Here is a 22,646-nt window from a genome sequence, read left to right as displayed (position 1 = left end):
TCCGTTTTTTTGCGATAAAGTACTGTACTGCATAGGCGAATTGTTTTTTTGAGGCGAATTCGTTCCGGAATTCGACTTTTTCTGGAATTCGACCGCAATTGCATATACCCATGAGTCTTTTATATGGTCTATGGTTAACAGGATCGTGTCTCTGTCTAATGTGTCAATATTTTCTGACAGTTTATCTGACCACGCAGCGGCAGCACTGCACATCCAAGCTGACGCAATAGCTGGCCTAAGTATAATGCCTGTGTGTGTATATACAGACTTCAGGATCGCCTCCTGCTTTCTATCAGCAGGTTCCTTGAGGGCGGCCGTATCCGGAGACGGTAGTGCCACCTTTTTAGACAAACGTGTGAGCGCTTTATCCACCCTAGGAGGTGTTTCCCAACGTGACCTATCCTCTGACGGGAAAGGGAACGCCATTAGTACCTTCTTAGGAATTACCAATTTTTTATCAGGGAAAGCCCACGCTTCTTCACACACTTCATTTAATTCATCTGACGGGGGAAAAACTACGGGTAGTTTTTTCTCCCCAAACATAATACCCTTTTTAGTGGTACCTGTATTTATATCAGAAATATGTAACACCTCTTTCATTGCCTCAATCATGCAGTGAATGGCCTTAGTGGGCATCAGGTTAGACTCATCGTCGTCGACACTGGTGTCAGTATCAGTGTCGACATCTGGGTCTGCTTGAGGTAGCGGGCGTTTTAGAGCCCCTGACGACCCATGCGACGCCTGGGCAGGCACGAGCTGAGAAGTCGGCTGTCCCACATTTGGCATGTCGTCGATTTTCTTATATAAGGAGTCTATACGTGCACTCATTACTTTCCATAAGCCCATCCACTCAGGTGTCTGCCCCGCAGGGGGTGACATCCCTTCTAAAGGCATCTGCTCCGCCTCCACATCATTATCCTCATCAAACATGTCGACACAGCCGTACCGACACACCGCACACACACAAGGAATGCTCCAAATGAGGACAGGACCCACAAAAGCCCTGTGGGGGGGACAGAGTGAGAGTATGCCAGCACACACCAGAGCGCTATATAATGCAGGGACTAACTGAGTTATGTCCCCTATAGCTGCTTTTTATATTATATATATATATATATATTGCGCCTAAATTTAGTGCCCCCCCTCTCTGTTTTTACCCTGTTCTGAAGTGTAGACTGCAGGGGAGAGCCAGGGAGCTTCCTTCCAGCGGATCTGTGAAGGAGAAATGGCGCCAGTGTGTCTGAGGGAGATAGCTCCGCCCCTTTTCCGCGGCCTATTCTCCCGCTTTTTCCTGGATTCTGGCAGGGGTATTTACCACATATATAGCCTCTGGGGCTATATATTGTGGTATTTTTGCCAGCCAAGGTGTTTTTTATTGCTGCTCAGGGCGCCCCCCCCAAGCGCCCTGCACCCTCAGTGACCGGAGTGTGAAGTGTGCATGAGGAGCAATGGCGCACAGCTGCAGTGCTGTGCGCTACCTTGGTGAAGACTGATGTCTTCTGCCGCCGTTTTTCCGGACCTCTTCTTGCTTCTGGCTCTGTAAGGGGGACGGCGGCGCGGCTCCGGGACCGAACACCAAGGACTGGGCCTGCGGTCGATCCCTCTGGAGCTAATGGTGTCCAGTAGCCTAAGAAGCCCAATCCGGCTGCAAGCAGGCGAGTTCGCTTCTTCTCCCCTTAGTCCCTCGCTGCAGTGAGCCTGTTGCCAGCAGGTCTCACTGAAAATAAAAAACCTAAACTATACTTTCTTTCTAAGGGCTCAGGAGAGCCCCTAGTGTGCATCCAACCTCGGCCGGGCACGAAATCTGAGGCTTGGAGGAGGGTCATAGTGGGAGGAGCCAGTGCACACCAGGTAGTCATAAATCTTTCTAGAGTGCCCAGCCTCCTTCGGAGCCCGCTATTCCCCATGGTCCTTACGGAGTTCCCAGCATCCACTAGGACGTCAGAGAAAAAGCATTTTACATGGCTAAAAATTTGTTTTTAAATCTCCCATCTCACTGGTCTCTTAAGCTACATAGAGCTTCTCATACGATTAAAACTATTGTTTTGTGATTTCCACAGCAATGTATTAACAGAACCAGTAAAAAACAATCTGCTCTATATTTCACACTGTAAAACCTCTTTACAGTCAAGAAGGTTAAAGTATATTCCCCAAGCGTAGAGAACATACAAATACCACAGAGAGGAAATAAACGCATGACACAGCACAGAGAGGCAGCAATGCTAACCACTACCCGGGTGCTGTCTCCAAAAGAAACCCAGACCACTACACATTAGTATCAGTGGACTGTGATCATACAAATGCTGATTGGACAATCAATTTAAAGTAAAAACTTCCAACATTTCAGATCTATTCACTTCAATAAAAGCAAATTTACCGGGACTTAACACTATTTGGTGTAATGTTTAAGCAAGGCCATTTATCATTTGTTGCTAAAATTAAAAGATTTGCAAAGGGCTACAGGGATCTTAAGGTTGGCATCACACAAGTCCATGTGTTAAACCATGGTGAAGGTATCATCTGACCACATCTGCTTCCTCCACTGCCAGGTAGTATCTTGACTTGGTATTTTGCACCACTGAACTTCCAATTGTGCAATGCCAAATGTTGCGAGTGGTCTATACACAGCAATCCAACTAGGAAAATTTGTTCTTTGAAGCTCGAAAATTTGTTCTTTGAAGCTCTAATAGATTTTTTTTTTTTTTTTTTTTATTGAACTGGTTACTTGTGCCCCAGGTTGGCCTGGTATGCTGGCCTGTAGGTGCTCTCATTTTGCCTTGTAACTTGAATGAATGTACATATAACAGAATTCTGAGCACGTGCGTCCGCTCACCGTTGCCCTCTGCTGATGAGGTCATCATCCAGGAGTTCCATGATGACATTACATTATACACTACTAAGTGTGAAAATGAGCAATCTGAGTTGTCTAGTCACCGAAGCTTCAGCCTCACCAGTGGTTCTCAAGCTCGGTCCTCAGGACCCCACACAGGTCACCTAGCAGGTGCACAGGTGTATTCATTACTCACTGATACATTTTAAAAACCCACAGGTGGAGCTAATTATTTCACTTGTGATTCTAAGGAGACCTGGAAAACCTGAGCTGTTTGCAGTCCTGAGCACTGAGTGTGCTACACGTACCTAAAAGAATTACCCTAATTTCAAAGTTACTGAGGTCTGCTTTTGCAACCTTGTTAAATTAAAGGCAAGCATACAGACCAGGGGGCACTTGTATTGGGGCCCTGCTGTCAATATGCTCCCTCATTTACTCAGATGTTCATACTTTCTTGTTCACTACCTGTACATCGGAAGCGGGTGGGGTTAATAAGAAGTTGTAATTTCTTCAATTTTGCAACTAACACTGAATGTTCATTTAACACTTAGGGCTGTATTTACTAAACTTGGGGAGATACAAAAGTACCAACCAACTAGCTCCTGTAACATGGCAGTTAGGAGCTGATTGGTTGGTACTTTATCTCTCTCCCCTTTTTTCGTTCTCCAAGGCTTAGTACAAAGACCCCTTCGTCTACAGCAGAGTTATTCAACCTGTTTACAAAGACCCAACTGTGATCACTGAACGGTTTTGGTGGCCTTCTGCTATGCACAACATTCTACAGGAACTTCCAACTGTTAGGGTCCCTGGAGAAAGACACAATATCACGGGGGATCAGAAAAAAAAAAGGCAGAGAGAGACCAGTATGAGTTAAACATGTTATATTAATTCCATGCGACAACAGGAGGTTCTTCAGGTCTACAGTTATTCAACATAAGATGATCTGCATCCTAACATTGTGCAAACCTCTCGGTGCACTGCACGCCTTCCACTGGCAGCAAATACTCAAAGTCAGAACAGACAAGTAATAACTGAGATCTGACCAACCTGTTTCTCCAGTGCCAGGCACAAACGAGCAGCAGTACGATGGTGGTGCAGACCATGACTAACGCAGGGACCAGGATGGCTGCCAAGGGGACATCTGTAATCCGTTAAAAACAAGAACAGTGCAGTTTACACGCCATTCAGTGACCACATTCTTGTGTAGGTGTTGGACGGAGTAACCCCTCTGACAACAGGCTAAAAGCCTGCTGTAACAGAACTACAACTGGTCTGGCTACAAGGAGGAGTCCTTGTAGGGGCAGTACGGATGGTGTAATGGTTAGCATTACTGCCTCACAGCACTGAGGTCATGGGTTCGATTCCCACCATGGCCCTAACTGTGGGGAGTTTGTATATTCTCCCCGTACTTGCGTGGGTTTCCTCCGGGTACTCCGGTTTCCTCCCACAATCCAAAAATATACTGGTAGGTTAATTGGCTCCCAACAAAAATTAACCCTAGTATGAATGTGTGTGCATGTACATGTAATAGGGAATATAGATTGTAAGCTCCACTGGGGCAGGGACTGATGTGAATGACCGAATATTCTCTGTAAAGCGCTGCGGAATTTGTGTGCGCTATATAAATAACTGGTAATAAATAAATAAATAATAAATTTACACACAGCTAATCCCTGTTCTAATTATAAAGAACATTATAACCGGTATACTAAAAACAGTTTCCCAAACATATGCACTCAAGGATAGGATTGTTCACAGCGTAACCTTACCCAGGCAGACTGCGCAGCGTGACCAAGCAAAATACAGCGAGCGAATGTAGAACGCACGCAATCTCCACTTGTGACTCAAGGGGCATAACTGGGTGGTAATGGGGCATTTGCATGCAAACGAGTGTATAGAACAGAGGTTCTCAAACTCGGTCCTCGGGGGCACACACAGTGCATGTTTTGCAGGTAACCCAGCAGGTGCACAGGTGTATTAATTACTCACTGACACATTTTAAAAGGTCCACAGGTGGAGCTAATTATTTCACTTGCGATTCTGTGAGGAGAGCTGCAAAACATGCACCGTGTGTGCCCCCGAGGACAGGGTTTGAGAACCTCTGGTATAGAAAATTGTGGGCCATGCGGAGCTGCGTGTATGCAGAAATCAGATCTGCTGCACTAGGTATAGAGCTGGCGCTAATCTGCACTGAGAATGCAGATGGCTATGTACCCAAGTGCATGGATATAAGCAGTGTACAGCTGCACATACTTGTGTAGAGCCGCATTTAGTTCAGAGCATGCAATGCAACTACAGATGTATGCAAGTCGGACGCAACTCTGAATGGGCCCCATGGTTGCCTACAGATTGAGCAGACATTATTGGACCGTTTTCCATGCTGTGGCCCGTACAGTATACGCCAACATAATTGTATTTTGTAGACATAGCTAACAAATGCTTTTAAGTAGGTAGCAATAAGCCCTGCTCCATCAGTATACAAACAGGGGTGTAAAACACTATACAAATTGAATGCAATGTTATGCATCAAAGATACACTGTGCAGCAATGAAGGAGGAAATGTAGTGTGACTTCTGTTTCCTTACTTTAACACAAGTGGGTAATGTCAGATGCTGCTAGAAGTATTTAATACATCCATATTATTACTGGTACAGGCCAGGGCTCAGCAAATGAAAAGGCAGAATGCAGGCAGCACTGGGAGACAGACAGTTAAAGAGGATACTCTGGTTTTCCCTCCTGGGTGGATGAGTCAGAGTAATACAGAGTTCACAGCACTCTGATGTCAACCCCAACATTCCAGAGCTGGAATCTGCAGCTCACAGCTGACATAAGGCAGAGCTAAGCATTTCTCAGCAAGCACTGCAACACGCTCTTCAACCCGTGCCTGCTTCTCAGGTGCCCTCACCACTCTCTGAGCTCCTGCCACTGGTAAATGCTGAATTCGGGGGTGCTGTATTTAAACAGACAAAGAGAAGGTGTGATGTACTAAGGGCGGGTACAAACGGCACGATGAGTCACTGAACGACAACTCTTGCGTGGCAGGGGGGGGCTGCACCGGCAAGTGCGTACACACTTGCCAATACTACCATGTCGAATGGTGGCGGGGGCCATGCTGCCGCATCACTAGCGACAGCCTTATTTTTGCATGTACAAATGATCTGAGGCTGTCGCTAGCAACCCGCGGGTGCGCGCACTGTCAATGTTCATACACACGGAACGATTTGAACGATTGGTTGTTCCCATCGATCGGAACCGCCCACGTCGTTTGTCAAATTTATCCGTGTGTATGCACCTTATCACTGCCATAGAAAGAGTTACCTCTGTTATTGCCTGGAGTCATCGTAGTGTTCTTTATCTCAGATGGGGAAGTAGTCTTCTCTACAGGCACTGGATTATAATTGGAACGTGGCACAGCAAAAGCAGGAGGGGCTGTTAATTTTGGAATGAGACCTTTAAATGGAAAAAAATGAATTATTATATATATATATATATATATATATATATATATATATATACACACACATATATACACACACACACACGTACGTACGTACGTACATATACACACACCACTTTTTAATGTACTAGACACTTGGTTATTTCTGTAGTTAACAGAAGCAAAGGCTTATGGGTAACGTAGTGCAGTTAATCACCTCACTACTGTAACAAATGTGGCGGAGTTTTACTGTGTAATTGCAGAACGAAACCTGCAATTACATAACCAGACAAACCTCTTGTGGCCACGTGACCGGATAACTGTAAAGGATTTTGGTTCACACCTGCAACATATTGGCATCCAAGCAGCTCTACTTTCATGGCAATCTTCTGGTGCCAACTTGTGGGCCGGATCTTCACAAACCTTGACACTATTGGAGGGATGAAGTTGTTGCGGACCTCTTGGTAATAGTCAGAATTACCCTGGAATATCTGGGAAAGGTCACAGGAGAGGAAATTGTACAACATCAGTCACCCTGTGTAAGAGAAACTACCTGGAAACTTTTTCTGACAAGTGTCCACTTTGGGCCATTTCTGACCATGCATTACGCAACTTGTTCCGTTATAAAGCAAACAGATGCTGTTCTATTGAAAATGAATAGGCTTGGCCTAGAGCAGGGATGGAGAACCTTCGGCCCTTCAGCTGTTGTTGAACTACACATACCAGCATGCCTTGCTACAGTTTTGCTATTTGGCCATGCTAAAACTGTTGCAGGGCATGCTGGGATGTGTAGTTCAGCAACAACTGGAGGGCTGAAGGTTCCCCATCCATGGCCTAGTGGATGTCGGACAGGGATTCAGTATGATATGCCGGCTGTTGGGATCCCGGCGGTCAAGAGACGACACCGGGATCCCGACAGCCGTAATACCGGCGGCGAGAGCAGCGTGTCCCCTCGTGGGATCACTGCGCTCATCACGCTTCGAGCCCGGTGGAGACGTTCTATTCCCCATCGGGTGGTGGCGTGGACCACCAATCAGGTGGGGATTCCGACCGCCGGTATTTCACCGGTTGTTGGGATTCGGGGGTCAGTATCCTGTCAGCCGGCAAAATTAAAGCCTCCCGTCAGATTCTAACATCTGCAAGCATCTAGAGCCAGCAGCAAAAAGGCTCAAGCACAAAACTCCTCAAAGATGTGCATTATTTTCCCAATACCCATCATATTAGCTTCTGCAAGCTACTGCCAGAAATCTCCTGAGCCATGCTCTTGCTGTGTGATGCTACTATAAGCAAATGCTACAGTAGGTAGCAGACTCAAAGTGTCCCCTCGTGACTTCACCATTTTTCTTTATATCCGTTGAGAGGAATTACACAGACCACTCTGGTGAGTGAATTCATTATCATCATTCATCAAATGCTGTATGTGTGTATACATATATATATATATATATATATATATATACACACATACATACACACACATATACACACACCTGTATCTCTATACACACACACACAGTACTGTGAAAAAGTTTTAGGTAGGTGTAGAAAGAATGCTGCAAAGTAAGAATGCTGTCAAAAATAGAAGTGTTCATAGTTTATTTTTATTAAGTAACAAAATGTAAAGTGAATGAAGAGAAATCTAAATCAAATCAGTATTTGGTGGGACCACCCTTTGCCTTCAAACAGCATCAATTTTTCTAGGTACACCTGCACACAGGGATTTTGCTGGATTATTGTCAAGTGTTTTCATATGTAGGTTGACTTGAAACACAGTCATTAGCTAAAACAGAAACAGCTGTGTAGAAGGTTTAAACTGGGTGAGGAACATCCAAACTCTGCTGCATAGGATAGGTTGTGGAAGATAGTTTCATGTCACAGATCATACACCATGACAAGACTGTGCGCAACAACAAGACATAAGGTAGTTATACTGCATCAGCAAGGTCTCTACCAGTCAAAAATGTAAAAGCAGACTGGGGTTTCAAGATGTGATGTTCAAGCTCTTTTGAAAAAGCACAAAAGAAATGTGAAACGCTGAGGCAGTGGTCGTCCAAGAAAACTTGTCCAGCAGTGCCATCAGCTCAGAACTGACAAAAACCATTGGGACCCAGGTACACCCATCTACTGTTCAGAGCCAGAAGTGGTCTTTATGGAAGAATTGCGTCCAAAAAGCCATACCTTCGACATGCACAAAATCATAGGAACTAGGGTGCAGAAAAATGGCAGCAGGTGCTCTGGACTGAGGAGTCAAAATGTGAAATATTTGGCTGTAACAGAAGGCAGTATTGTTCACTGAAGGACTGGAGAACGGTACAATAATGAGTGTCTGTAGGCAACAGTGCAGCATGGTGGAGGTTTCTTGCAAGTTTGGGGCTAGGGATTTGGTCAGGAATAAGTGTCCTCAATGCTGGGAAATACAGGCAGGTACATATCCATTATGCAGTACCATCAGGGAGGAATCCGATTGGCTCCAAATGTATTCTGCAGCAGCACAACGATCCCAAACATACAGCCAATGTCATTAAGAACTATCTTCAGCATAAAGAAGAACAAGGAGTACTGGAAGTGATGACATGGCCCCCACAGAGCACTGATCTCAACATCATCGATTCTGTATGGGATTACATTGAGACAGAAGGATTTGAGCAACCCTACATCCACAGAAGATCTGTGGTTAGCTCTCCCTGCCGAGTTCCTGAAAGTGTACAGAGAAGAATTGATGCTGTTTTGAAGGCAAAGCGAGGTCACACTAAATATTGATTTGATTTCAGTATCTCCTCATTCATTTTATTTTTATCAATTAACAAAATGCAAACTATTAACACTCTTTTTGACAGCATTCTTACTTTGCAGCATTTTTTCCACACCTGGCTAAAACGCACACACCATGTAGACAAAAGTGATTAGACACCCCTGTGTAAGCGAAATGGTGTGCTTCTGCAGCAGACAAGTGTTCATGACGGTAGAAAACAGATAGAGGGGCCTCTATTAGATCATTTGCTAACTAAATTGCTTGCAGGAAGGATCTAACAGAGTGTGAAAAGGGGAGCATCATAGGCTGCTCGATCGGAGGTATGAGTGTGAGAAGCACTGCAAATGTTAGAAAGGTCCCTAAATCCACTGTGTCTTCTGTCAATAATGCGTTGAAAAAATAAGATTTTACTTACCGATAAATCTATTTCTCGTAGTCCGTAGTGGATGCTGGGACTCCGTAAGGACCATGGGGAATAGCGGCTCCGCAGGAGACAGGGCACAAAATAAAAGCTTAAGGATCAGGTGGTGTGCACTGGCTCCTCCCCCTATGACCCTCCTCCAAGCCTCAGTTAGGATACTGTGCCCGGACGAGCGTACATAATAAGGAAGGATATTGAATCCCGGGTAAGACTCATACCAGCCACACCAATCACACCGTACAACTTGTGATCTGAACCCAGTTAACAGTATGATAAACGCAAAGGAGCCTCTGAAAAGATGGCTCACAACAATAATAACCCGAATCTTTGTAACAATAACTATATACAAGTATTGCAGACAATCCGCACTAGGGATGGGCGCCCAGCATCCACTACGGACTACGAGAAATAGATTTATCGGTAAGTAAAATCTTATTTTCTCTGACGTCCTAGTGGATGCTGGGACTCCGTAAGGACCATGGGGATTATACCAAAGCTCCCAAACGGGCGGGAGAGTGCGGATGACTCTGCAGCACCGAATGAGAGAACTCCAGGTCCTCCTCAGCCAGGGTATCAAATTTGTAGAATTTAGCAAACGTGTTTGCCCCTGACCAAGTAGCTGCTCGGCAAAGTTGTAAAGCCGAGACCCCTCGGGCAGCCGCCCAAGATGAGCCCACTTTCCTTGTGGAATGGGCTTTTACTGATTTTGGCTGTGGCAATCCTGCCACAGAATGTGCAAGCTGAATTGTACTACAAATCCAACGAGCAATCGTCTGCTTAGAAGCAGGAGCACCCAGCTTGTTGGGTGCATACAGGATAAACAGCGAGTCAGATTTTCTGACTCCAGCCGTCCTGGAAACATATATTTTCAAAGCCCTGACAACGTCAAGCAACTTAGAGTCCTCTAAGTCCCTGGTAGCCGCAGGTACCACAATAGGTTGGTTCATGTGAAATGCAGAAACCACCTTAGGTAGAAATTGAGGACGAGTCCTCAATTCCGCCCTGTCAGAATGAAAAATTAAGTAAGGGCTTTTATATGATAAAGCCGCCAATTCTGACACACGCCTGGCTGAAGCCAAGGCTAACAGCATCGACACCTTCCATGTGAGATATTTTAAGTCCACAGTGGAAAGTGGTTCAAACCAATGTGACTTTAGAAAACTCAACACCACATTGAGATCCCAAGGTGCCACTGGAGGCACAAAAGGAGGCTGTATGTGCAGCACCCCTTTTACAAATGTCTGAACTTCAGGTACTGAAGCCAGTTCTTTCTGGAAGAAAATCGACAGGGCCGAAATTTGAACCTTAATGGACCCTAATTTTAGGCCCATAGACAGTCCTGTTTGCAGGAAATGAAGGAAACGACCCAGTTGAAATTCCTCTGTAGGGGCCTTCTTGGCCTCACACCACGCAACATATTTACGCCAAATGCGGTGATAATGTTTTGCGGTTACGTCCTTCCTGGCTTTGACCAGAGTAGGGATGACTTCTTCTGGAATGCCTTTTTCCCTCAGGATCCGGCGTTCAACCGCCATGCCGTCAAACGCAGCCGCGGTAAGTCCTGGAACAGACAAGGCCCCTGCAGTAGCAGGTCCTTTCTTAGAGGTAGAGGCCACGGTTCGTCCGTGAGCATCTCTTGAAGTTCCGGGTACCAAGTCCGTCTTGGCCAATCCGGAACCACGAGTATAGTTCTTACTCCTCTCCTTCTTATGATTCTCAGTACTTTTGGTATGAGAGGCAGAGGAGGGAACACATACACTGACTGGTACACCCACGGCGTTACCAGAGCGTCCACTGCTATTGCCTGAGGGTCCGTTGACCTGGCGCAATATCTGTCCAGTTTTTTGTTTAGACGTGACGCCATCATGTCCACCTTTGGTTTTTCCCAACGGTTTACAATCAGGTGGAAGACTTCTGGGTGAAGTCCCCACTCTCCCGGGTGAAGGTCGTGTCTGCTGAGGAAGTCTGCTTCCCAGTTGTCCACTCCCGGAATGAATACTGCTGACAGTGCTATCACATGATTTTCCGCCCAGCGAAGAATCCTTGCAGCTTCTGCCATTGCCCTCCTGCTTCTCGTGCCGCCCTGTCTGTTTACGTGGGCGACTGACGTGATGTTGTCCGATTGGATCAACACCGCCTGACCCTGAAGCAGAGGTTTTGCTTGACTTAGGGCATTGTAAATGGCCCTTAGTTCCAGAATGTTTATATGAAGAGACGTTTCCAAGCTTGACCACAGGCCCTGGAAATTCCTTCCCTGTGTGACTGCTCCCCAGCCTCTCAGGCTGGCATCCGTGGTTACCAGGATCCAATCCTGAATGCCAAATCTGCGGCCCTCTAGTAGATGAGCACTCTGCAGCCACCACAGGAGAGACACCCTTGTCCTTGGCGACAGGGTTATCCGCTGATGCATCTGCAGATGCGATCCGGACCATTTGTCCAGTAGATCCCACTGAAATGTTCTTGCATGGAATCTTCCGAATGGAATCGCTTCGTAAGAAGCCACCATTTTCCCCAGGACCCTCGTGCACTGATGCACTGAGACCTGTCCTGGTTTTAGGAGGTTCCTGACTAGCTCGGATAACTCCCTGGCCTTCTCCTCCGGGAGAAACACCTTCTTCTGGACTGTGTCCAGAATCATTCCTAGGAACAGTAGACGTGTCGTTGGAATCAGCTGCGATTTTGGAATATTTAGAATCCACCCGTGCTGACGTAACACTACCTGAGATAGTGCTACTCCGACTTCTAACTGTTCCCTGGATCTTGCCCTTATCAGGAGATCGTCCAAGTAAGGGATAATTAAAATGCCTTTTCTTCGTAGAAGAATCATCATTTCGGCCATTACCTTGGTAAAGACCCGAGGTGCCGTGGACAATCCAAACGGCAGCGTCTGAAACTGATAATGACAGTTTTGTACTACAAACCTGAGGTACCCTTGGTGAGAAGGGTATATCGGGACGTGGAGATAAGCATCTTTGATGTCCAGAGACACCATATAGTCCCCTTCTTCCAGGTTTGCTATCACTGCTCTGAGTGACTCCATCTTGAATTTGAACCTTTTTATGTAAGTGTTCAAGGATTTCAGATTTAAAATTGGTCTCACCGAGCCGTCCGGCTTCGGTACCACAAACAGCGTGGAATAATACCCCTTTCCTTGTTGCAGGAGGGGTACCTTGATTATCACCTGCTGGGAATACAGCTTGTGAATGGCTTCCAAAACTGCCTCCCTGTCGGAGGGAGACTTTGGTAAAGCAGACTTCAGGAAACGACGAGGGGGAAACGCCTCGAATTCCAGTTTGTACCCCTGCGATACTACCTGTAGAATCCAGGGATCCACTTGCGAGTGAGCCCACTGCGCGTTGAAATTCTTGAGACGGGCCCCCACCATATCGGAGTCTGCTTGTAAAGCCCCAGCGTCATGCTGAAGACTTGGCAGAAGCAGGGGAGGGCTTCTGCTCCTGTGAAGCGGCTGCATGGTGCAGTCTTTTTCCTCTTCCTCTGCCCCGGGGCAGAAAAGAATGGCCTTTTGCTCGCTTGTACTTATGGGAACGAAAGGACTGAGTTTGAAAAGACGGTGTCTTTTTCTGCTGATGTGGAGTGACCTGGGGTAAAAAGGTGGATTTTCCAGCCGTTGCCGTGGCCACCAGGTCCGATAGACCAGCCCCAAATAACTCCTCCCCTTTATACGGCAATACTTCCATGTGCCGTTTGGAATCCGCATCCCCTGACCACTGTCGCGTCCATAACGCTCTTCTGGCAGAGATGGACATAGCACTTACTCTTGATGTCAGGGTGCAAATATCCCTCTGTGCATCACGCATATATAGTAATGCATCCTTTAAATGTTCTATAGTTAACAAAATATTGTCCCTATCCAGGGTATCAATATTCTCGGTCAGGGAATCCGACCATGCGACTCCAGCACTGCACATCCAGGCTGAGGCGATTGCTGGTCGCAGTATAACACCAGTATGTGTGTATATACTTTTTAGGATATTTTCCAGCCTTCTATCAGCTGGTTCTTTGAGGGTAGCCGTATCAGGAGACGGTAACGCTACTTGTTTTGATAAACGTGTGAGCGCCTTATCTACCCTAGGGGGTGTTTCCCAACGCGCCCTAACCTCTGGCGGGAAAGGATATAATGCTAATAATTTTTTAGAAATTAGCTGTTTTTTATCGGGGGAAACCCACGCTTTTTCACACACCTCATTTATTTCCTCTGACTCAGGAAAAAATATTGGTAGTTTTTTCTCACCCCACATAATACCCTTCTTTGTGGTACTTGTAGTGTCAGAAAGGTTCAATGCCTCTTTCATTGCCGTGATCATGTAACGTGTGGCCCTACTGGACATTACGTTTGTCTCGTCACCGTCGACACTAGACTCCGTATCTGTGTCAGGGTCTGTGTCGACCCACTGAGGTAACGGGCGTTTTAGCGCCCCTGACGGTGTCTGAGACGCCTGGACAGGCACTAATTGATTTGCCGGCTGTCTCATGTCGTCAACAGTTTTTTGCAAATTGCTGACATTATCACTTAATTGTTTAAATACAATCATCCAGTCAGGTGTCGACTCCCTAGGGGGTGACATCACCAACACAGGCAACTGCTCCGCCTCCACATAATTTTCCTCCTCATACATGTCGACACACGCGTACCGACACACAGCACACACACCGGGAATGCTCTGATAGAGGACAGGACCCCACTTAGCCCTTTGGAGAGACAGAGGGAGAGTCTGCCAGCACACACCCAGCGCTATATATATATATACAGGGATAACCTTATATAAGTGTTACTCCCTTATAGCTGCTGTTAATATATTTATTTGCTGCCAAACGTGCCCCCCCTTCTCTTTTTTACCCTGATTCTGAAGCAGGACTGCAGGGGAGAGTCAGGGAGCCGTCCTTCCAGCGGAGCTGTGAGGGAAAATGGCGCTTGTGTGCTGAGGAGATAGGCTCCGCCCCTTCACGACGTCCTTATCTCCCGCTTTTTTGTGTAAAATGGCAGAGGATTAAAATACATCCATATAGCCCAGGAGCTATATGTGATGTATTCTGTTTTGCCACCTAAGGTATTCTGTTATATTGCGTCTCAGGGCGCTCCCCCCCAGCGCCCTGCACCCTCGGTGACCGGAGTGTGAAGTGTGCTGAGAGCAATGGCGCACAGCTGCGGTGCTGTGCGCTACCTTAGTCTGAAGACAGGATGTCTTCTGCCGCCGATTTCACCGGACCTCGTCGTCTCTTCTGGCTCTGTAAGGGGGACGGCGGCGCGGCTCCGGTGACCCATCCAGGCTGAACCTGTGATCGTCCCTCTGGAGCTAGTGTCCAGTAGCCTAAGAAACCCGATCCACTCTGCACTCAGGTGAGTCCGTTTCTTCTCCCCTTAGTCCCACGATGCAGTGAGCCTGTTGCCAGCAGGACTCACTGAAAATAAAAAAACCTAACTAAACTTTTATTCTAAGCAGCTCAGGAGAGCCACCTAGATTGCACCCTTCTCGGCCGGGCACAAAAATCTAACTGAGGCTTGGAGGAGGGTCATAGGGGGAGGAGCCAGTGCACACCACCTGATCCTTAAGCTTTTATTTTGTGCCCTGTCTCCTGCGGAGCCGCTATTCCCCATGGTCCTTACGGAGTCCCAGCATCCACTAGGACGTCAGAGAAAAAACGGTCATTGCGGGAATGCTCCTCGCCCTGGAACCCTGAAACTGCAACCTAGGAACCAGAGAGAGTGCTAACCAGCTAGCTGCGAAAGAACAGGGGTTGTCAGTTTTGACATGAACACTTCGTAGGGAGGCCCAAGCACTTGGATATTACGGGCTAGCAGCTGCTCAAACCTGCAATAGCAAAGAAGAATGCAGCCCAGAGCTTATGATGGTTTAAGAGCGCAAAATCTGGCAGTGGAACAATGGTGGGGAGCATTATGGAGTGACGAATCATGATTTACACTTTTTAGATCAGATGGACGTGTTTGGATTTGGAGATTGCCAGGAGAACATCTGATGTCAGAGTGTACAGTACCTACAGTAAAGCATGGAGGTGGTGGCGTTACACTGTGGGGTTGGTTCAGCTGGTTTGGCATGGTTCCACTAGTATGCATAGTCACATTAGCTCCAAGAAGTATAGAGGTGTTCTCGGTCATCCTGTGCTCCCTACATTGTGGCAGTTCTCCGGAAACTAAAAATGTTTTTATCATGACGACAATGCTACCTGTCATGTTTCCCAGGACGTACTGGACTGGTATACTGGAAATTCAGTACCCCGGATGGATGGCCAGCTCAGAGTCCAGATCATAACCTCATTGAGAACCTCTGGGACGAACTGGAGCAACGGGTGCATTCTAGGCCAACTCGACCTTCTGCAGTGTCACAGAACTTAAGGCGGAATAACAAAACATACCACCTGCTCTTTTCCAGGAACTTGCGGCCATTTTCCCATGTGTATGCAGTAATCACTGCACGTGGTGGACCTACAAAGCACTGACGTCAACAAAATGTTGTACATTTGCAGTCACTGTCCAATAAGTTTTGTCTACATATAGTGTGTGTGTGTGTGTGTGTGTGTGTGTGTGTGTGTGTGTGTGTGTGTGTGGCAAACCAATTGAACACAAGGTTCTATTCTATAGTAGTACATTTGCTAAACGATTTTAAATTGGTAACCCAGTATTGTAGTGGTCTTTTAATGTTTATACATTCCTGTACTCTAATTACACCTGAACACCCCACACACAGGACGCAGCAGACCAGTGGGCCTGAAGAAGCAGTTATGATAATGTTGCTCATCAATCAGTGTAACCTAACGCCTTTAGCGATGTCATGGGTCCCTAACGAGTAAATAGAAAGATAAATAACCAATTTGCAACAAAGCACCCTAGCCTATGTATCCATTTACTACTAAGGGGCAAACTAGTTGGATCAAGTGGTTCTCATCTGCCAAATTCTAGGTTTCTATTGGGTAAATGTATGAAGCAGTGATAAAAGTGGAGAAGTGAGCCAGTGGAGAAATTGCCCATGGCAATCAATCAGCTGTTCTGTGTAATTTTATAGCATGCAAATTAAAACTGTTACTTCAATGCTGATTGGTTGCCATGGGCAACTTCTCCATTGGCTTACTTCTCCACTCTGGTCACTGCTTCATACATTTACCCCTATGTTACACAATAATTAGTATGGCATCACCCATCTGCAGGTAGACCGGTAATCCATTATAGCTTGGTCTAATTCACACCTGTTCCCTGTCCTTCCCCAGGAGCTGCAGAATATTACCTTTTCTTTTTCCATATCAGACTCTCTATAGACTGTCCACCTGAGGCTATCGTCGCTATACTCCATTTTATATGATGAAACATAGTAGTTGTAAGCAGATATTGTGGATCCAGTGGTTGTGATACCTAGTCAGAGAAAACAAGGACATAAAAATCAACCATAATACACACATAAGACCTATAGCATTATGTAATGCACCCCACAGAATATACTAGCCTTTTATTATTTATTCATTTTATAGCAAATCGGCAAAACTTTAGTAAAAAAAAGGCACAGCACCTCAAAGTTCAGTCAACGTCACTGAAAGACCATAATACACCAAGGGGGAAATGTATAAACCCTCCTAAACAGCGGTGATGTTGCCCATAGCAACTAATCAGTATCTAATAAGCAGTTAAGAACACTGTACAAGGAGTTCAAAAAGTCCCTCAGCTGTGAGTGCAGTCTCTGGCTGCAGATCTCCTCTGCAGTCATGGGAGGCTAGAGTGGGACAAAGCCAGTGTGTAATAACGGAGCCACCAGAGACCCTGCAGCACCAGCTTACTTCATGTAAATAAAGTGTTTCAAAACAGTTATGTTGTCATATAACTTCACATTCTCTACAGGAGGACTTACTTAGCACACAATCATTGCAGAGGGACTTTTTGAACTCCCTGTATAAACTACAAGGAAGAGGTTCATTGGTTGCTATGGACAAACTGTCCACTGTTTAAAAGGTTTCATACATCAGCCCCTAACTCCCCATAACAGAAAAAAATAATAGACCTGCATAAACACAAAAAAAATAAAAAATAAAAATAAAAATCATAAAGACAGATCTTAAAATCCTAAGAAATTACAGTGCCTTGCTAATGTATTCATCGACCTTTGCATTTTTCATGTTTTGTTGCCTCACAAACTTGAATTAAAATGGATTGTTTGAAGGTTTGCATCATTTCATTCACAGAACACGGCTACAACTTTGATGGTTTTTTTTAATTTTTATTGTGAAGCAAACAACAAATAGGACAAACATAACAGAAAACTTCAGCGTGCATAACTATTCACCCCCCTAAAGTCAGTACTTTGTAGAGCCACCTTTGCGGCAATTACAGCTGCAAGCCGCTTTGGATGAGTCTCTACGAGCTTGCCACATCTTGCCACTGGGATTTGTGCCCATTCCTCAAGGCAAAACTGCTCCAGCTCCTTCATGTTGGAAGGTTTCCGCTTGTGAACAGCAATCTTCAAATCTGACTACAGATTCTCAATTGGATTGAGATCTGGGCTTTGACTAGGCCATTCCAATACATTTAAATGTTTCCCCTTAAACCACTCGAGTGTTGCTTTAGCAGTATGCTTCAGGTCATTGTCCTGCTGGAAGGTGAACCTCCGTCCCAGTCTCAAATCACAGGCAGACTGAAACAGGTTTTGCTCAAGAATATCCCTGGTATTTAGCACCATCCATCTTTCCCTCGACTCGAAACAGTTTCCCAGTCCCTGCTGCTGGAAAACATCCCCACAGCATGATGCTGCCACCACCATTTTTCACTGTGGGGATGGTGTTCTTGGGGTGATGGGATGTGCTGGGTTTGCGCAAGACACCGCGTTTTCCTTGGTGGCCGAAAAGTTCAATTTTAGTCTCATCTGACCAGAGCACCTTCCTGCATACATTTGGGGAGTCATCCACATGCCCTTTGGCCAGCTCAAAACGTGCCTTCTTATTTTTAACACTAAGTAATGGCTTTTTTCTGGCCACTCTTTCGTAAAGCCCAGCTCTATGGAGTGTATGGCTTATTGTGGTCACATGCGCAGATACAATAGTCTTTGCTGTGGAACTCTGCAGCTCCTTCAGGGTTACCTTTGGTCTCTGTGCTGCCTCTCTGATTAATGCCCTCCTTGTCTGGTCTGTGAGTTTTGGTGGCCAGCCCTCTCTTGGCAGGTTTGTTATGGTACCATGTTCTTTCCATTTGAAGATGATGGATTTGATGATGCTCTGGGGGATCATCAAAGATTTGGATATTTTTTTATAACCCAATCCTGACTTGTACTTCTCAACAACTTTGTCCCTGACTTGTTTGCTCCTTGGTCTTCATGGTGTGATGCCTCTTGCTTAGTGGTGTTGCAGCCTCTGGGGCCTTTCAGAAAAGGTGTGTTTATACTGACAGATCATGTGACGCTTAGATTGCACACAGGTGGACTTCATTTCACTAATTATGTGACTTCTAAAGGTAATTGGCTGCACCAGAACTTTTGAAGGGCTTCATAGCAAAGGGGGTGAATACATATGCACATTGCAATTTTCAGCTTTTTATTTATAAAATTTCTTTTTTCACATTTCACTTCACCAGCTTAGACTATTTTGTGCAGATCCATCACATAAAATTCAGATTAAAAAATAAATAAATTAATTTACAGGATGTAATGTAACAAAATAGGTAAAAAGCCAAGGGGGATGAATACTTTAGCAAGGCACTGTACATAGAACACTGTACTGTTTAATTAACCAAGAGAAAAAATGAAGCCCCAAGTGTCAACCAGTGACCACACTGTTTGGAAACGTATCAGAAGGTACACTAATCTTTAATAACCAGTATCAATGTAATAGACTAGGCTGCTGTAAGTACACAAACTATAAGCTAGCCTAGAGGTGACGTATATGTAAACTAATAAAAAATAAGAATTTACTCACCGGTAATTCTATTTCTCGTAGTCCGTAGTGGATGCTGGGAACTCCGAAAGGACCATGGGGAATAGCGGGCTCCGAAGGAGGCTGGGCACTCTAGAAAGATTTAGGACTACCTGGTGTGCACTGGCTCCTCCCACTATGACCCTCCTCCAAGCCTCAGTTAGGACACTGTGCCCGGACGAGCGTACACAATAAGGAAGGATTTTGAATCCCGGGTAAGACTCATACCAGCCACACCAATCACACCGTACAACTCGTGATATGAATCCCAGTTAACAGTATGAAACAACTGAGCCTCTCAACAGATGGCTCAACAATAACCCGATTTAGTTAACAATAACTATAACTATGTACAAGTATTGCAGATAAACCGCACTTGGGATGGGCGCCCAGCATCCACTACGGACTACGAGAAATAGAATTACCGGTGAGTAAATTCTTATTTTCTCTAACGTCCTAGTGGATGCTGGGAACTCCGAAAGGACCATGGGGATTATACCAAAGCTCCCAAACGGGCGGGAGAGTGCGGATGACTCTGCAGCACCGAATGAGAGAACTCCAGGTCCTCCTCAGCCAGGGTATCAAATTTGTAGAATTTTGCAAACGTGTTTGCCCCTGACCAAGTAGCTGCTCGGCAAAGTTGTAAAGCCGAGACCCCTCGGGCAGCCGCCCAAGATGAGCCCACCTTCCTAGTGGAATGGGCATTTACAGATTTTGGCTGTGGCAGGCCTGCCACAGAATGAGCAAGCTGAATTGTACTACAAATCCAGCGAGCAATAGTCTGCTTAGAAGCAGGAGCACCCAGCTTGTTGGGTGCATACAGGATAAACAGCGAGTCAGATTTTCTGACTCCAGCCGTCCTGGAAACATATATTTTCAGGGCCCTGACAACGTCTAGCAACTTGGAGTCCTCCAAGTCCCTAGTAGCCGCAGGCACCACAATAGGCTGGTTCAGGTGAAACGCTGACACCATCTTTGGGAGAAATTGGGGACGAGTCCTCAATTCTGCCCTATCCATATGGAAAATCAGATAAGGGCTTTTACATGATAAAGCCGCCAATTCTGACACACGCCTGGCTGAAGCCAAAGCCAATAACATGACCACTTTCCACGTGAGATATTTCAGATCCACGGTTTTTAGTGGCTCAGACCAATGTGATTTTAAGAAACTCAACATCATGTTGAGATCCCAAGGTGCCACAGGAGGCACAAATGGGGGCTGAATATGCAGCACTCCTTTCACAAATGTCTGAACTTCAGGTACTGAAGCTAGTTCTTTTTGAAAGAAAATCGACAGAGCCGAGATCTGTACTTTAATGGAGCCTAGTTTTAGGCCCATATTCACTCCTACTTGCAGGAAATGCAGAAAACGACCTAGTTGAAATTCCTCTGTTGGGGCCTTTTTGGCCTCACACCATGCAACATACTTCCGCCATATGCGGTGATAATGATTTGCTGTAACCTCTTTCCTAGCTTTAATAAGCGTAGGAATGACTTCCTCCGGAATGCCCTTTTCCTTCAGGATCCGGCGTTCAACCGCCATGCCGTCAAACGCAGCCGCGTTAAGTCTTGGAACAGACAGGGCCCCTGCTGTAGCAGGTCTTGTCTGAGCGGCAGAGACCACGGGTCCTCTGAGATCATCTCTTGAAGTTCCGGGTACCACGCTCTTCTTGGCCAATCCGGAACCACGAGAATTGTGTTTACACCTCGCTTTCTTATTATTCTCAATACCTTTGGTATGAGAGGTAGAGGAGGGAACACATAAACTGACCGGTACACCCACGGTGTCACTAGAGCGTCCACAGCTGTCGCCTGAGGGTCTCTTGACCTGGCGCAATGCCTCTCTAGTTTTTTGTTTAGGCGGGACGCCATCATGTCCACCTGTGGACGACCCCACTGATTTACAATCATTTGGAAGACTTCTGGATGAAGTCCCCACTCTCCCGGGTGGAGGTCGTGCCTGCTGAGAAAGTCTGCTTCCCAGTTGTCCACTCCCGGGATGAACACTGCTGACAGTGCTAGTACATGATTTTCCGCCCATCGGAGAATCCTTGTGGCTTCTGCCATTGCCATCCTGCTTCTTGTGCCGCCCTGTCGATTCACATGGGCGACTGCCGTGATGTTGTCTGACTGGATCAGCACCGGCTGGTGTAGGAGCAGGGATTTTGCTTGACTTAGGGCATTGTAAATGGCCCTTAGTTCCAGAATATTTATGTGAAGGGAAGTCTCCTGACTTGACCATAGTCCTTGGAAGTTTCTTCCCTTTGTGACTGCCCCCCAGCCTCGTAGGCTGGCATCTGTGGTCACCAGGACCCAGTCCTGTATGCCGAATCTGCGGCCCTCCAAAAGATGAGCACTCTGCAGCCACCACAGAAGAGACACCCTGGTTCTTGGGGACAGGGTTATCAAGCGATGCATCTGAAGATGCGATCCGGACCAAGACGTGTCGTCGGGACCAGCTGTGACTTTGGGATATTCAGAATCCAGCCGTGCTGGCGCAGCACTTCCTGAGATAGTGCCACTCCCACTAACAACTGTTCCTTGGATCGTGCCTTTATTAGGAGATCGTCCAAGTATGGGATAATTAAAACTCCCTTTTTTCGAAGGAGTATCATCATTTCCGCCATAACCTTGGTAAATACCCTCGGTGCCGTGGAGAGTCCAAACGGCAGCGTCTGGAATTGGTAATGGCAATCCTGTACCACAAATCTGAGGTACTCCTGGTGAGGATGGTAAATGGCGACATGCAGGTAAGCATCCTTGATGTCCAGGGATACCATGTAATCCCCCCTCCTCCAGGCTTGCAATAACCGCCCTGAGCGATTCCATCTTGAACTTGAATTTTTTTATGTATGTGTTCAAGGATTTCAAATTTAAAATGGGTCTCACCGAACCGTCCGGTTTCGGCACCACAAATAGTGTGGAATAGTAACCCTGGCCTTGTTGAAGTAGGGGTACCTTGATTATCACCTGCTGGGAATAAAGCTTGTGAATCGCAGCTAGCACCGCCTCCCTGCCTGAGGGAGCAATCGGCAAGGCAGATTTTAGGAACCGGTGGGGTGGAGTCGCCTCGAATTCCAGCTTGTATCCCTGAGATACTATTTGAAGGATCCAGGGATCCACCTGTGAGCGAGCCCACTGATCGCTGAAATTCATGAGGCGGGCCCCCACCGTACCTGGCTCCGCCTGTGGAGCCCCACCGTCATGCGGCGGACTTGGAAGAGGAAGCGGGGGAGGACTTTTGCTCCTGGGAACCTGCTGTTTGTTGCAGCCTTTTTCCTCT

General features: G+C 46.3%; 1 protein-coding gene across 2 annotated transcripts in view; it reads right to left on the bottom strand.

Annotated features, from left to right (window-relative positions):
* The window catches only part of DCBLD2 (discoidin, CUB and LCCL domain containing 2), a 213,890-nt gene that overhangs the window by 32,981 nt on the left and 158,263 nt on the right, over positions 1–22,646 (bottom strand). For both annotated transcript variants that reach the window (XM_063956268.1, XM_063956269.1), the window contains exons 9-12: positions 16,699–16,823; positions 6,610–6,757; positions 6,149–6,280; positions 3,878–3,971 (exon numbers count right to left, since the gene is read on the bottom strand). In XM_063956268.1, coding sequence (XP_063812338.1) covers positions 3,878–3,971; positions 6,149–6,280; positions 6,610–6,757; positions 16,699–16,823 — 499 coding nt within the window. The remainder of the gene's footprint in view (positions 1–3,877; positions 3,972–6,148; positions 6,281–6,609; positions 6,758–16,698; positions 16,824–22,646) is intronic.

Source organism: Pseudophryne corroboree, chromosome 2 (assembly GCF_028390025.1).
Source record: "Pseudophryne corroboree isolate aPseCor3 chromosome 2, aPseCor3.hap2, whole genome shotgun sequence".
NCBI classification, from domain to species: Eukaryota; Metazoa; Chordata; class Amphibia; order Anura; family Myobatrachidae; genus Pseudophryne; species Pseudophryne corroboree.
Note: the sequence above shows the minus strand (reverse complement) of the source record. Positions and strands in the feature narration are given on the sequence as shown.